Below are 14,983 nucleotides of genomic sequence, written 5' to 3' on the forward strand. Positions count from 1 at the left end.
AGATATGAAGGAAAGAAACTATTGTCATTGAAGTTTTTTGTCAATATAAATTTAAAAAGGAGAACTTACTTCTGCTTCAGCTACAGTAAATGACTGAAGGATCTGAATTCTAGCATCATCCAATATTTCACCTGTTGAGAACGAGAACACAGGTTTATAAGGACAGTGGTACTCAGGTAAACTAACCCCCCAAAAAAGCCCTGATTTGTAGTGTTTGCTGATTTGCAGGGTGTACATTCTCCCGTTTCAAGCTACCAAATGCTGCAAACTTCCTGAATATTTACAGCTCTCTCAAATTGGGACAAGGTGGCTATAGCACGCATTTGTCAAGGGATTTAAAATGTGCCCTCTTCTTCTAGTCAATAAACACCTGGTCAATGTCCTAACAACGCAAGTTTAAGTACATATGTATTTTAAACAACAAGCCATAATTCAGTGGTCATCAAAAGCGCCACGTATATAACCCCACCAAGAACCAAAAACCACAGTACAGACATTTACTACTCAGCTCCTAAAAGCTGCCTAGGCTCCTAAATTCACAAAATATGCACTAAACAACAAAGAGGTTTTGTTTTTAGAAGGCCACCTTTATTTATCATTTGGGTGGCTGAAACTAGTTAGGACACAAAGGACTCTTGGCCCAGAATCTAAGCTAATTTAAAATGTCACCCATTCTCTACTAATTTCTCCACTCCTGATGGATATAGGTATCTTGACCCTGCCTGGTATACTAAGACCAAAATGGACCTTACCACTAGAGAGCTCGGGCAAAGTAAGGCCTTCCTATCTAGCTCACTGGTAGCTAGCTATATATGATGTATATGGCAACCTATGGGATAGCACGCAGGAAGTGTGTTAAACAGGTCGAATTTGCGTGCAGCTGTGCCCTCTGTTGACTTTAGGCATCTCTTCTTCCTCCATCTCAGGGTTCTCTCAGCTCCAGGCATTCAGCGTTCTCAGTGCATACTGGCCGCAAGTCAGACCAGCACGCAAAGTAAAAAGTACTGACAAAGAAGACTTCTTCCCTAAACCTAAAATCTTTCCTTTATATTTTATTCACAAATTCTAATAGTAATGAATATAAAAAACAAAGGCAGAAAATTTCCACAATTTCTACCACTGACTGGGTAATCACAGCAGAAATTTGTAGTGAGCTGCCATGTAATAGTCAACCATTAGTATCAAGAAACTAATTATATTTCAAAGTTTGTATAAATGTGATTCTACATAACGTGGCTTTTTGAACAGGTTATTACCTTTTCGAGAGAGTCGGTAAGCATGTATTTCCAGAACAATTTCAGTTCCGACATGCCAGGCTACAAATCCAATCATTACATAGGTTTTCCATGGGCCAGGAAGATCCAACCCTGGTAAATCCATTCCCAGGAACATGGCGGCCACTGTGTTTGTAGGAAAACAATATATATTCAAATGTAGTCAATACCGAAAGAGGTAACTGTGTGTGTGTACATGTGTGTGCATTATATCAAGTAAAACATACTAAAAAAGTGTATGAGATGAATTAGATTAATATGTAACACCAAACAGTTAATTTAGTTTTGTTTTTATTGTAAGACTAGAAAGGGTATGATGAGAGATTATAATTTTGATCTACCAATTGTTAAAAATGAGGCACCCAAATTTTCCAAAAAGTTTTAAGTCTGCACTGTAGGAAGGGAGAAAAGTAAGGAAACCATTGCTGATGATACCCCCCCCTTCCAGAGATTTCTGTAGCCTATAAAAATGCGAGGGTAGAGGGTGTCAGTTTAGGTATTTATTACACAAGCCATCAAAATGTACTGGATAATCATATTTTACTTTTGAAAACCTCTCTTCCCTTGAAGGTACCATCTCCATGGAAAGAACCTGGAGACAGGGCTGGGACCCCCTCAGCCCACCTCAGTCCAACTTACAAATGACCCTCCACTTGAGCTGCTTAAATATTTGGCTGTCAGCATGGCGTATTCTGCTGGCAAAGGCAAATGCTAAAAAAGCCTTAAAAGGAGACTTTTAAAGTCATTTTAAAAATCTGAAACTTAAAGCTGAAATAATGACTTAAATAGTTACCTCTAGAAATTACTTTCTGGATTTCAATGTTGAAGGTTGATTTCTCCTCAACAACCAATTACCCCAATTACTAATGCATCTAAAAATCATTTAAGCCAAATTACAACTTGCAACGTAAACAACCAGCAGTTATATACGAGGAAGTGGCATCACAATTACATACCTGCTATGATTCTAGCAGCTGTTCCCATACTCCAATGAGTCCAGTTAAACATTTGTCTTCTACCAAAATAAAGAACCAGTCAGAATCCTTAAAAGTGATGGAACTACAATTAATTCTCAAGAGAATAAAAAGCTCCCAATTTCCCTTATTGCCTAGGAACTAGAATCGGAAGTACATTTTAAAACCTTTTAAAGTAAATATAATTAATCTATCACTGAATTTCATACAATGCCAAATGTTTCTACTTGAAAAGGGATTAGTTTGCCAACTAACGATGTCCACATTAAGAACATTTATACAGGGAAGCTGTACGTACCTTGGGTCATGTAAAGCTGGTCTGAAGGCTGCCAGAAGAGGCTGAAGAACTGCTAAAACCATCACTATACAACCAAGGTACGGGTGATAGCCTGCATACTGAACAAAGTTACAGCACTTTAGTGGTCTCGAGCTGGCTTATCACTTTACATCTTCAACTTAAAAATAATACACACAGATGTATCTTAGTGTTTTTCTGTAGCTTTAAACATCTAATAATGATAATAATAATAACAGGCACCATTCACTGAGTGTCTACTTTATACTAGACATTTACTTTATATACATTATCACTAATGCTCACTGCAACACTTGATGGTTAGTTATCAATACCCCACTTTCAAAAATGGGGGAACTGAGGCTCAGAGACAGCAAGTGATGTGTCCAAGGCCACAAAGGGTGCAAATGGTTGCAGCAGAATCCAAGCACAGAATGCTGCCCCCCCCATCAAGATGTTAGATGACCACCAACACCAGTACAGCCATTTGCAGCCCACCGAGGACTCGCCAATATCCACATGTCGAAAGCACTCATCCTAACGTCCTGTAATTATTTGTTCAGACCTCTGTGTTCCCTGAGCTGAAGGTTCTATGATTCCTTGTAACTCCAGTGCTTAACAGAGCCTTAGTCACTCAATAAACGTTGAGTAAGTGAATAACCTGTGCGGCCACTGTATTAACATCTTATCTCCTCTGTTCAGAAGGAAGGCCTAACCCAAGAAAATACATCAACACAGTATCTCAACAGCCTTGGCTACACTCCTCTCTTAGTGCAGTTGTGTGCCTGCTCAAAACAGCAAACCCATGGGTTAGACCCCTTAGTACAATGATTTCACTTAAAAACTTAAGAGAAGGACTAAGAAGATGCTCCAAACTGTGACATGTTTAGATGGAGGGCTGTTACAGTCTGTTGTTACTGACTCCCATGCTCAGGTAGACTCTAAAATCTGTGATCTAGAACAAGGACACAGTGGTTTCTAAGCCACGAAGGGAAGCTTTTGGAAATAGGAACTAAAAGCAGACAAAAGAGTACTATAAAAATACTTTCAAACCATGGACTCAGTTACACACGGATAAAATTATAACCAGTACCATGGGGGTGGAAAGTGTCTCTATCTGATAAAAAACAGTAACAGCAGCAACAAAATTCTTATCTGTGCTTAGAGTGTGCTGGGAACTATCCTAAGTGCTTTCAGTTAATTAGCTGTCAATTCTCAGAAAGTCTAAGATGGATACTACACTATTGCCATTTTACAGATGAGTAAACTGAGAGACAGAGAAGTTAAATAACTTGCCCAACGTATCCCAGGTAATAAGTGATGACATCAGAATTTGAATCCAAGTAGTCTGGCTGTAGAATTGAGCTCCTAACCCTTATTCTATCCTATTCATGAACTGCAAAGACTACAAACTACAAAGTTTACAAAATAAGTGTTACTCTTGTCCCAAATACCTGGATAAAATAAGGTTCTGATGTCTTGATTCATACCAAAAAACTTCACAATTTCCTTAAAAGAAACAGGTTGACTCATCTATAAACTACCTAAAAAGCAGGAGGGGGGTTTCCTAGTGAAATCTGTGATCCGAGAATCATCAAATCTTAGCCCTTGTAAAAACAACCCAAGCTGAAATATTAAATTTTGCTATCAAATTGTGACTGGCTGTAAAACTGGAAGAGTGTAACAAAAGCATAGGTTCCGACCTTAGGTACATCACTTATTCTCAATAAGCCTTATTCATTCGTTCAATAAATATTTACTGAGTACTACTATGTAGGTACAGATCTGGTGGTTAAGATTTGGTGCTCTCACTACAGTGGCCTGGGTTCATTTCCCAGTCAGAGAACCACACCACCTGCCTATCAGCTGTCATACTGTGGCGGCTGCATGTTGCTGTGATGCTGAAAGCTATGCCACCAGTATTTCAAACACCAGCAGGGTCACCTGTGGTGAAGAGGTTTGAGCAGAGCTTCCAGACTAAGACAGACTAGGAAGAAAGACCTGGCCACCCACTTCCCCCAAAAATGGCCATGAAAACCCTGTGAACAGCAGCAGAGCACTGTCTGATATAGCACAGAAAGATGAGAGGATGGCACTAAAAGAGTGGGCAGGGCTCAGCTCTGCTGTCCACAGGGGCACTAGGAGTCCAAATCAATGTGATGTCACTAGCAACAACACCTACTACGTACCAGAATCTCTTCTGGGTGCTTTAGATACACCAGTGAACATAACAGTAAATATTGTGGCTCTCACAGAACTTACATACTAGTGTGGGAAAGCAGATGAAGAAAAAACATAAGATATAAGTAAACTATATGAAAAGAAATAGGGTAGAAAAAATAGAGCAGGGAAGGGCTCTCTGAGAAGCTATTATCTGAGCGAAGACTTGAAGAAGGTGAGGGAGTGGAGGAAGCATGACCAAGGCAGAATGACAAATCTTCGCAAAGAAAGTAAATAGGAGCATGCCTAGCATTAGGCCAGTGTGGAATGAGATGAGCTATGGGATGAGGAGAGGGGAAGGAGATCACTACAGAGAGTAAGTGGTAGCCAATCATAGAGGTCACTGGAAGGACTTTGGCTTTACCTTTGAGTAAAATTGAGAGACATTAGAGAAACCAGTTACGGGCACAGAAATGACATGTTCTGATTTACATTGTTAAAAATCACTCTGCTTCTTGGTTGGAAACAGACTGTACACAGCCAAAGGTTGAAGTAGAGAGACCAGTTAGGTACCACTACAACAGTCCAGGCAAAAGACGGTGGTGGCTCAAACCAACATAGTAGTATCAGTGATGGTGAGAGGTGTTGTATTTTAAATGCAGACGATTGGGTTTTCCTGATGGATTTCACACAGGGTGTGCAAGAGAGCAGAGTTAAGAATAATTCCAAGGTTTTGGCCTAAGAAGGGAACTGTCAACACCTAATATGGGACGGCAGCAGGTGGAGCAGGGCTAGGAGGAAAGATCAGGAATTCCATTTTGGATGGATTAGGTTGGAGCTGTTTGAGACATGCAAGTTGAGGTCCTGAGCAGACAGCTGGACGTGTGAGTCTCATGCCAGGGGAAAGGTCTAAGCAGGAGATAAACTTTTGAGAATAAGCCTCAGTTTCTTCATTTGCGACATGGGATTATTATCAATAACTACTTCATTTCAGGTTTGAATTTGATAACACATATAAAGCACTCCGCACAGCTGGTCACATAGTAGGAATGCAACTAATGTTAGCTTAGTGGTAATCATAGCATTAATTAGAGACAACTGATTACAGTGTTCATGTTCCTTAGATATCACACTTGGAATTTTCACCACTCTGTAGTGAGAAAACTCACTAAAGCTACATAGCGTATACATAGCATTTGATGCAGCTGAAAAATACGTTTCATCACCAAGTGATCTGCGCTGACATCCTCACTCCATCACTGTCACCCAACCACGTGAAATAATCATCAGATGCTTCAGAAAGGAAAGAAAGAGGGACACCTGCAGAAACATCTTTTTACCCATCATTTGAGCCTAAAAACAGCAATCTCCTTTGACATCAAAATGAATCTATATAAAAACATCCTGTTTAAGACAGACTTACCCAACTCCAGCCTCCTGTGTAAATAAAAGGTAGAACAAAAGCAATGCAGGTGAGAGCAGAAGTCGTGAGCATGAGCAGTCGGTGCACCTACAAGGATGAAATAAAGTGAGAAGAGGGTTAACTACGTCAGAGAAAGGCGTTGGTGTTACTCTGGAGAAAAGATCACGGGGTGAGATTCGCTGAAGGTATGCATTCAATTGACACCTAATCACAGTTTGTGGTCAGTTAAAAAAACATCTTAGGGGGCCAACCCAGTGGTGCAGAGGTTAAGTGCACATGTCCCACTTTGGTGGCCCGGGGTTTGCCAGTTCGGATCCCGGGTGCTGACAGGGCACCGCTTGGCAAGCCATGCTGTGGCAGGCGTCCCACATATAAAGTAGAGGAAGATGGGCACGGATGTTAGCTCAGGGCCAGTCTTCCTCAGCAAAAAGAAGAGGATCGGCAGCAGATGTTAGCTCAGGGCTAATCATCCTCAAAAAAAAAAAAATCTTAGTATACCACTGAACCTTAAAGACAATCATAAGCTCCCATCCTCATCATTCAAAAGCATTTGGCAAGACTTCACCTGCACAGAGCAGCAGGAATGGATACTTCACACACAGAGCACAGTTACTCGCCAAGTCCTTCATTTCCTTCCAAAGATATTTATTAAGTTCTACCATCAGGCACAGTGCAATACCAGACACAATGAGACAGCAAGGAAATGGAAAATACTGTCTCCTGAGGAGCTTGGTATATAACTGAGTAGATAAGATAAACATATATAAAATGCATAATTTTTTGCCCAAATTAAAAGAATATTGAGAGTGAAAATGGGCACTGTTAATTGATTATGCCAGGATAACTGGTACAAACCAAAACTATCCCCAGGAAAGTAGGACATATAGCCACCATATTATATATATAGATGTCACCCTATAAATATAGACATCATATTTCTAAAGGCTGTGTATCACCATATCTATATATCACCATATGTATATATGTCTCTTTATATATATGTTACCCTATATACATAGACACCATAGTTTTTTTGTTGTATTTTTTATTTATTTATTTATTTTTTTTTTTTGAGGAAGATTAGCCCTGAGCTAACATCCACCGCCAATCCTCCTCTTTTTTCTGAGCTAACACGTGCCCATCTTCCTCTACTTTATATGTGGGATGCCTGCCACAGCATGGCTTGACAAGCCATGTTTAGGTCCACACCTGGGATCAGAACCAGCAAACCCCCGGCGGCTGAAGCGGAATGTGCAAACTTAACTGCTGTGTCACCAGGCCAGCCTTCTAGACATCAGTTTTAAAGGAAGTGGAGGATTTGAATTGGTAAGGAGAAGACATAAAGAGTTTTCCAGTTGGGAATATCCATATGAGCAGCTGAAAGACAGAGGGAAAGAGAGAGAGAGCAAGCAAAGGCAGAGACAGACAAGAGCAAGGCATGTAGCAATAGTGAGAACAGATAGAACAGATTGACCCTGCCAGCCAATAGTGAGAAATGAAGTTAGATATGGTAAATTTTAAAAGCTACAAATTTATATGAATATGAAGTTTCAAGAATATCCTCTTATAAAGTCAAAACTGTTCGAATAAGTGGTTATTTTTTCTACAAGCAGGCATGTACATTCTATACCAACACATACTCATTGATCTACCCTCTATGCACAAACATCCATACTCCATGACACATGAAGAACACAGTTTATTTTGTTTTGTTTTGAGGGGTTCTTATTGACTCTTGCCCATGTTTCTAACAAGAGATTGCCTCCTCATCTCAGAGGAAGGGGCAGCATGAAAAGGAACACTTCTACTTTCTTTTCCCACCCACACAGGAGATAGATAAATTGATTGGTGAGCTAGGGATAGCCCGACATTCATTGGCCCCTCTACCAAAGGATAGACCCCTGCCCTGCAATGCAGTAAGCACCCACTAGTTCTTTCTTCTGCTCTCCTGCCTTTCTTGACCCATCTGTACTCAGTGTAGCGGGTGCATGCTCTTCCAGCCTCTCCCCCCGCAACTAGACATGTAAGTCAGGATTATTTGGGTCCCAAAGTTTATGTTTGCCCACAAAAGAACACACATGGCCCTGAAACATTCTCCAATCCAGCCTGACCCTTTATAAAGCTGTCTCTATTTTGATCTCCATCAAGAACCTTATGTCTGCTCTCAACTGGTTAGGAAATTCAAAGGCAAAAAGAAGAATTATTAGGATTCCAAATCTACAACAACAGTAACCACACACACACACAAAAAAATCCACACATGCTTCATATATTTTTATGTTGCAGTGTTCAAGGAACACGGAAATTGCATTAACCTTTTTCTCCCACTTACCTGAAACCAAGCTGCTTTGCCAAAGAAAACCTTTGACCAAACAGGTTTGAAGAACCGAGCAATCAGTACACCTATGCTAACGGTTGTCACCCATGCCACAAACATTAAGGCACCTACAGGTGAGAAAATACAATGGTTGACATCACAAACTAATTAAGATGTTTCTTAAATGACCAAGCCAAATGCTCAGAAAATATAAACAGCCAGCAAAACACATTCAACTGACAGGGGCATAACCTAAAAAGACCCTATACATCACAGCCCTTACCACCACCACTACTTCTAATAGTTGACACTTCCATAGCTTCTACGACATGACAAGCACTGTCTCGAAGTGCTTTATATGTATAATCTAACTGATTTTTACAAGAGTCCTATGAAGTAGTTACAATTATTGTTCTAGTTTTGCTGGATAAGGAAACTAACACATAGAGAAGTGAAGTAACTCACTAAAGGTTACAAAGTCGGGATTCGAACCCAGTCTGGCTTGAGCAACTGTGCTCTTAACCATTATGCTAACACAGCCTGTCTGCAGCTATCTCAGCATCTTCTCACATCTCACTCCAAAACACAATGAAAAACAAATAGGCACACTATTTCTAAATCGAATCACTGTCAAACTGGAGCTATAAGAAGAAGCAAATTAACAACAGTAAAGCTATTTTCAAGCAAACTTTGATGACGTTTATTGAATCTCTGCAAGAATGGATAACTCTGGAGAACATAAAGGAAATATACCACGTAAGTAAAGTTCCCCCAAAATACTAATATTTTACAATAGTATAGTATATACTACATTATTCCCTTACTTTTTCTTTAATTTTTTATTGATGCAACATTGGTTTATAACATTATATAAATTTCAGGTGTATATCATGATATTTCAATTTCTGTGTAGACCACATCATGTCCACCATCCAAAGTCTAATTACTAGTCATCATCGTACAAATGTGCCCTTCTACTCCTTTTGCCCTTCCCCCTCCCCCTCTGGTAACCAACAATCTATTCCTGTGTCTATGTGTTTCTTTATTGTTGTTGTTGTTGTTTTTTCTCTTCCACATATGAGTGAAATCATATGGTATTTGGCTTTCTCCATCTGACTTAGTTCACTTAGCATATTGCCTTCAAGGTCCATCTATGTTGTCACAAATGGCAAGATTTCATCTTTTTTATGGCTTAGTATTATATTGTATATTATATACCACATCTTTTCTTTCCCTATTCATCTGTTTATGGGCACCTAGGTTCTTTCCAAGTCTTGGCTATTGTGAATACTACTGCAAAGAACATAGGGGTGCATGTAGATTTTCGAATTAATGTTTTCATGTTTTTGGATAAATACCCAGATATGGATAGCTGGATCATATGGTAGCTCTATTTTTAAATTTTTGAGGAATCTCCACACTGTTTTCCACAGGGGCTGCAGCAGTTTGAATTCCCACCAGCAGTGTAAAAGAGTTCCCTTTTCTCCACATCCTCTCCAACACCTATTATCTGGTAATTTTATTCCTAGGTATTTTATTCTTTTCATTGTGATTGTAAATGGGATTGTATTCTTGATTTCTCTTTCTGCTATTTTGTTGTTAGTGTTTAGTAATGCAACTGATTTGTACATTTTGATTTTCTACCCTGAAACTTGACTGTATTCGTTTCTTCTAATAGTTTTTTGATGGATTCTTTAGGGTTTTCTATATATAAAATCATGTCATGTGCAAATAGTGACAGTTTCACTTCTTCCTTTCCAATTTGGATCCCTTTTCTTTCTTTTTCTTGCCTACTTGCTCTGGCTAGGACTTCCTAGTATGATGTTAGCTGTGAGTTTGTCATAAAGGGCCTTTACTATGTTGAGGCCAGTCCTTCAAAGACCTTCCTTCTATACCCACTTTATTCAGAGTTTTTATCACAAATGTATGCTGTATCTTGTCAAATGCTTTCTCTGCATCTATTGAGATGATCATGTGATTTTTATTCTTCATTTTGTTAATCTGGTATATCACATTGATTGACTTGCAGATGTTCAACCATCTTCGCATCCTCAGAATAAATCTCACTTGATCATGGTATATGATCCTTTTAATGTATTGTTGTTTGTAATTTGCCAATATTTTGTTGAGGATTTTTGCATCTATATTCATCTGTGACATTGGCCTGTAATTTTCTTTTCTCATGTTGTCCTTGTCTGGTTTTGGTATCAGGGTAACATTGGCCTCATAGAATGAGTAAGGAAGCATCCCCTCCTCTTCAATTTTTTGGAAGAGTTTGAGAAGGACTGATATTAATCTTCGAATGTTTGGTAGAATTCAGGGAAGCCATCTAGTCCTGGACTTTTGTTTTTGGAAGGTTTTTTATTTCCCTTTCAATCTCCTTTCTAGTGGTCAGTCTGTTCAGATTTTCTATTCTTGATTCAGTTTTGGAAAGTTCTATGATTCTAAGAATGGATCCATTTCTTTTAGATTATCCAATTTGTTGGCACATAGCTTTTTGTAGTATTCTCAAAATCTTTTATATTTCTGTGGTATCTGTTGTAATTTCTCTTCTTTCATTTCTGATTTTATTTATTGGAGCCTTCTCTCTTTTTTTTCTTGGTGAGCTTAGCTAAAGGTTTGTCAATTTTGTTTACCTTTTCACAGAAACAGTTCTTAGTTTCATTGATCTTTTCTACCATCTTTTTAGTCTCCATTTCATTTATTTTCATTCTGATTTTTATTATTTCCTTCCTTCTACTGATCTGGGGCTTCATTTGTTCTTCTTTTTCTAGTTCCTTTAGGTGTAACGTTACATTGTTTATTTAACATTTTTCTTGTTTTTTGAGGTAGGCCTGTATAGCTATAAACTTCCCTCAGTACTGCTTTTGCTGTCTCCCATAGATTTTGGTATGTTGTATTTTCATTTGTAGCCAGGTATTTTTATTCCTCCTTTGATTTCGTCATTGACCCAACAGTTGTTCAGTGGCATTTTGTTTAATCTCCACACATTTGAGAATTTTTCAGTTTTCTTCTTATAGTTGATTTCTACACAGTTTCTGTATGATTTCTATAGTTTCATACCATGTGGTCAGAAAAGATGCTTGATATTATTTCAGTCTTCTTAAATGTATTGGGACTTGTTTTGTGGCCTAATATGTGATCTATCTTGCAGAATGTTCCAGGTGAATTAAAAAGGAATGTGTATTCTGCATGTTTTGGATGGAATGCTCTGTATATATCTATTAAGTCCACCTTGTCTAATGTGTCATTTAAGGCCAACGTTTCCTTATTTTGATTTTCTTTCTGGATGATCTATCTATGGATATAAGTGGAATGTTAAAGGTCCCTACTATTATTGTGTTACTGTCAATTTCTCCTTTTATGTCTTAATATTTGTTTTATGTATTTAGGTGCTTCTATGTTGGGTGCATAGATAGTTACAAGTGTTATATCATCTTGTTGGATTGGTCCCTTTATCATTATGTAATGCCCTTCTTTGTCTTTTGTTACATTCTTTGCTTTAAATTCTATTTTGGGGGCTGGCCCAGTGGCATAGCAGTTAAGTTCATAAATTCTGCTTCAGTGGCCCAGGGTTCACCGGTTTGGATCCCAGGTGTGGATCTATGCACCACCTGTCAAGCCATGCTGTGGCAGGCATCCCACATATAAAGTAGAGGAAGATGGGCACGGATGTTAGCTCAGGGCTGGTCTTCCTCAGCAAAAAAGAGGAGGCTTGGTGACAGATGTTAGCTCAGGGCTAATCTTCCTCAAAAAAATAAATAAATTCTATTTTGCCTGATATAAGTATTACTACCCTAACTTTCTTTTTGTTTCCATCTGCATGAAATATCTTTTTCCATCCCTTCACTTTAAGTTTGTAAGTGTCTTTAGGTCTGAAGTGTGACTCTCGCATGGAGCATATATGTACATGGGTCTTGTTTTTTTATTCATTCAGCCACCCTATGTCTTTTGACTGGAGCATTTAGTGTATTTACATTAAAAGTAACTATTGATAAGTATGTACTTATTGTCATTCTGTTACTTTTTCTCTGGATTTTTTTGTAGTTCTTCTCTGTTCTTTTCTTCTCCTGCTTTCTTCCCTTGTGATTTGATGGCTTTTTTAGGTTATCTTTGGGTTCCTTTCTCTTTATTTTCTGTGTATTTGTTATAGATTTTTTGGTTTGTGGTTACTGTGAGATTCAAATATAACAATCTATGAAAATGGCAATCTATATTAAGTTGATGGTCTTACGTTTGGTCTCTTACTAAAAGCCCTTCATTTTTACCCCTACCCACATTTTATATTTTTGATATCCTATTTTACCTCTTTTATTTTTGTGTATCCCTTAACCTCTTATCATAGTTAAAGATGATTTTAGTACTTTTGACCTTCACACTAGCTTTATAGGTGGTTGATCTACTACCTTTCCTGTATATTTGCCTTTACCAGGGACATTTTTTCTTTGATAATTTTCTTATTCTTATTTGTGGCCTTTTCATTTCCACTTAAATATACCAAATAAGGAAAGTTCTCCCAAAATTCTGATATTTTACAATAGTATAGTATACACTACATTATCCCTCTACTTTTAAATCTCATCTTTTCAACAATAAGCTGGGATACTTTTCAAATGGAATCAACTTCATCTGTAGAACCAGAGCACATCAGAGCCTTGTTTTTAGGTTACTGCTCTTCCAACTTGGTTCCTTTCATCATTTTAAGTACATGATACCTAAGTAGGGCACTGAGTACTTTGTATACCCTCAAATACTTGTACATTGATCACTTCTTCAACAACAAAACTGTATCTTTGAAACCAAACTACTGTTAAACAATCAAAATCACAAACCACTCTTTTATTAGCATTTATTTTAATAAATGGCATAATTAAGGTCTCATAAAAGTTAAACTAATTAATCTAGTGATATTCAACCTTGGCTACAGTTAGAAACAATGAGGGCCTTTTTTAAAAATTATAGGTCTCTTAAAAGATCCATTGGTGGTTTTAATGTGTTTGCTGTTGTCAGTGCCATCAAGTCGATTTTGATGTCTTTTTGCACCATCTTTCACCTTCTGGTGCTATATAAGATGATGTTCTGCTGCTATTCATAGGGTTTTCACAGCCAATTTTTTCATAAGTAGGTGGTCATGTCCTTCTTCCTAGTCTGTTTTAGTCTGGAAGCTCTACTGAAACCTGTCCGCCATGACCGATTTTTGACCCTGCTGGTATCTGAAATATTAGTAGCATAGCTTTCAGCATCATGGCAGCATGCAGCCATCACAGTATGACAATTGTCAGGGTAATGTGGTTCTCTGACAAGGAAACAAATCCGGAGTACAGCAGTGAGAGTGCCAAATCTAACCACCAGACTATGAGGGCTGGCTTTTTAATGTGCAGCCAGGGTTAAAACCACTGAATTATCCCTACTCTCAATTTCTAAAAAAAATTAGCAAACATTAAGATAGATATTGCTACCTGCAAATGTTAATGTTTAAACTTAGAAGATTTATGAACATTTGCTAAATTATGCCTGCTGCCACTCCTAATTCAGCCAGCACTGAGCCATCAGGTAAGTTTATTCCACAAAATAGCAATACTACTACACATGTAGCTTACCGTGAGCCTTCAGAAGGAGTGAAGAACGGGATCCTCCTACATTCTTTGGAGAGTTTATCACATCATGTTTTTCATACGTAATCAAAGGTCGCTGAGAATGCTTATAGATTCGACCTGAAATTTAAAAAAACAAAAAGCCAAAGAATAATTACTTCCCAAGGAGAGAAGAAATGGAAAGACAGTGGCATAGAATGGAAATAAAACTTTGTAAGGTAATATAAAATAAATAAATATCAACAAAAATGCCATTCACATGCAAAAGCAACATAAACATACATTCAAGTACACATAATCTTCTTGAAGAAAGTTAAATAATTTAGCCAAGATTCAACCAAGAGATGAATCAAAATGAAGACTAGGAATGGAGAAGTTATGGTAAAAGAACTGGTGGTGTGCAAGAGATCAGCTAAACAACGTTAAGTCAAAATAATGACTGTTAATAAGATCACGAATCATTCAAAATGCCAAACATAATTCTTTTTTTTGTTTGTTTGTTTTTTGGAGGAAGATTAGCCCTCAGCTAACTACTGCCAGTCCTCCTCTTTTTGCTGAGGAAGCCTGGCTCTGAGCTAACATCCGTGCCCATCTTCCTCTAGTTTATACGTGGGACGCCTACCACAGCATGGCTGCCAAGCAGTGCCATGTCCGCACCCGGGATCCGAACCAGCGAACCCCGGGCCGCCGAGAAGCGGAACGTGCGAACTTAACCGCTGCGCCACCGGGCCGGCCCCACATAATTCTTGAAAGAGAATGTATGTTAAAGAAAACTATAATCCTAGATTAAACCAACAGAAATTGGGCCTACAAGAAGGGGATAGGTAGAAGACAAAGAAAAGCGTTTTGATGCTAAGTTATTTGGCATATGGTCAGTTTGGACTGGGTTTGACTAACAAACCAAAATCCCAAATAATAATGATGTAAACAAATTGAAGAGATATTA

General features: G+C 38.3%; 1 protein-coding gene across 5 annotated transcripts in view; it reads right to left on the reverse strand.

Moving 5' to 3' along the window:
• FRRS1 (ferric chelate reductase 1) overlaps nt 1–14,983 on the reverse strand; it is a 101,167-nt gene that overhangs the window by 3,783 nt on the left and 82,401 nt on the right. For all 5 annotated transcript variants that reach the window (XM_070486908.1, XM_014851515.3, XM_044749537.2 and 2 more), the window contains 7 exons: nt 14,044–14,157; nt 8,459–8,571; nt 6,127–6,213; nt 2,547–2,644; nt 2,231–2,289; nt 1,257–1,400; nt 70–131 (listed from right to left, as the gene is read on the reverse strand). In XM_070486908.1, the coding sequence (XP_070343009.1) occupies nt 70–131; nt 1,257–1,400; nt 2,231–2,289; nt 2,547–2,644; nt 6,127–6,213; nt 8,459–8,571; nt 14,044–14,157 (677 nt within the window). The remainder of the gene's footprint in view (nt 1–69; nt 132–1,256; nt 1,401–2,230; nt 2,290–2,546; nt 2,645–6,126; nt 6,214–8,458; nt 8,572–14,043; nt 14,158–14,983) is intronic.

Source organism: Equus asinus, chromosome 16 (assembly GCF_041296235.1).
Source record: "Equus asinus isolate D_3611 breed Donkey chromosome 16, EquAss-T2T_v2, whole genome shotgun sequence".
Taxonomy (NCBI): Eukaryota; Metazoa; Chordata; class Mammalia; order Perissodactyla; family Equidae; genus Equus; species Equus asinus.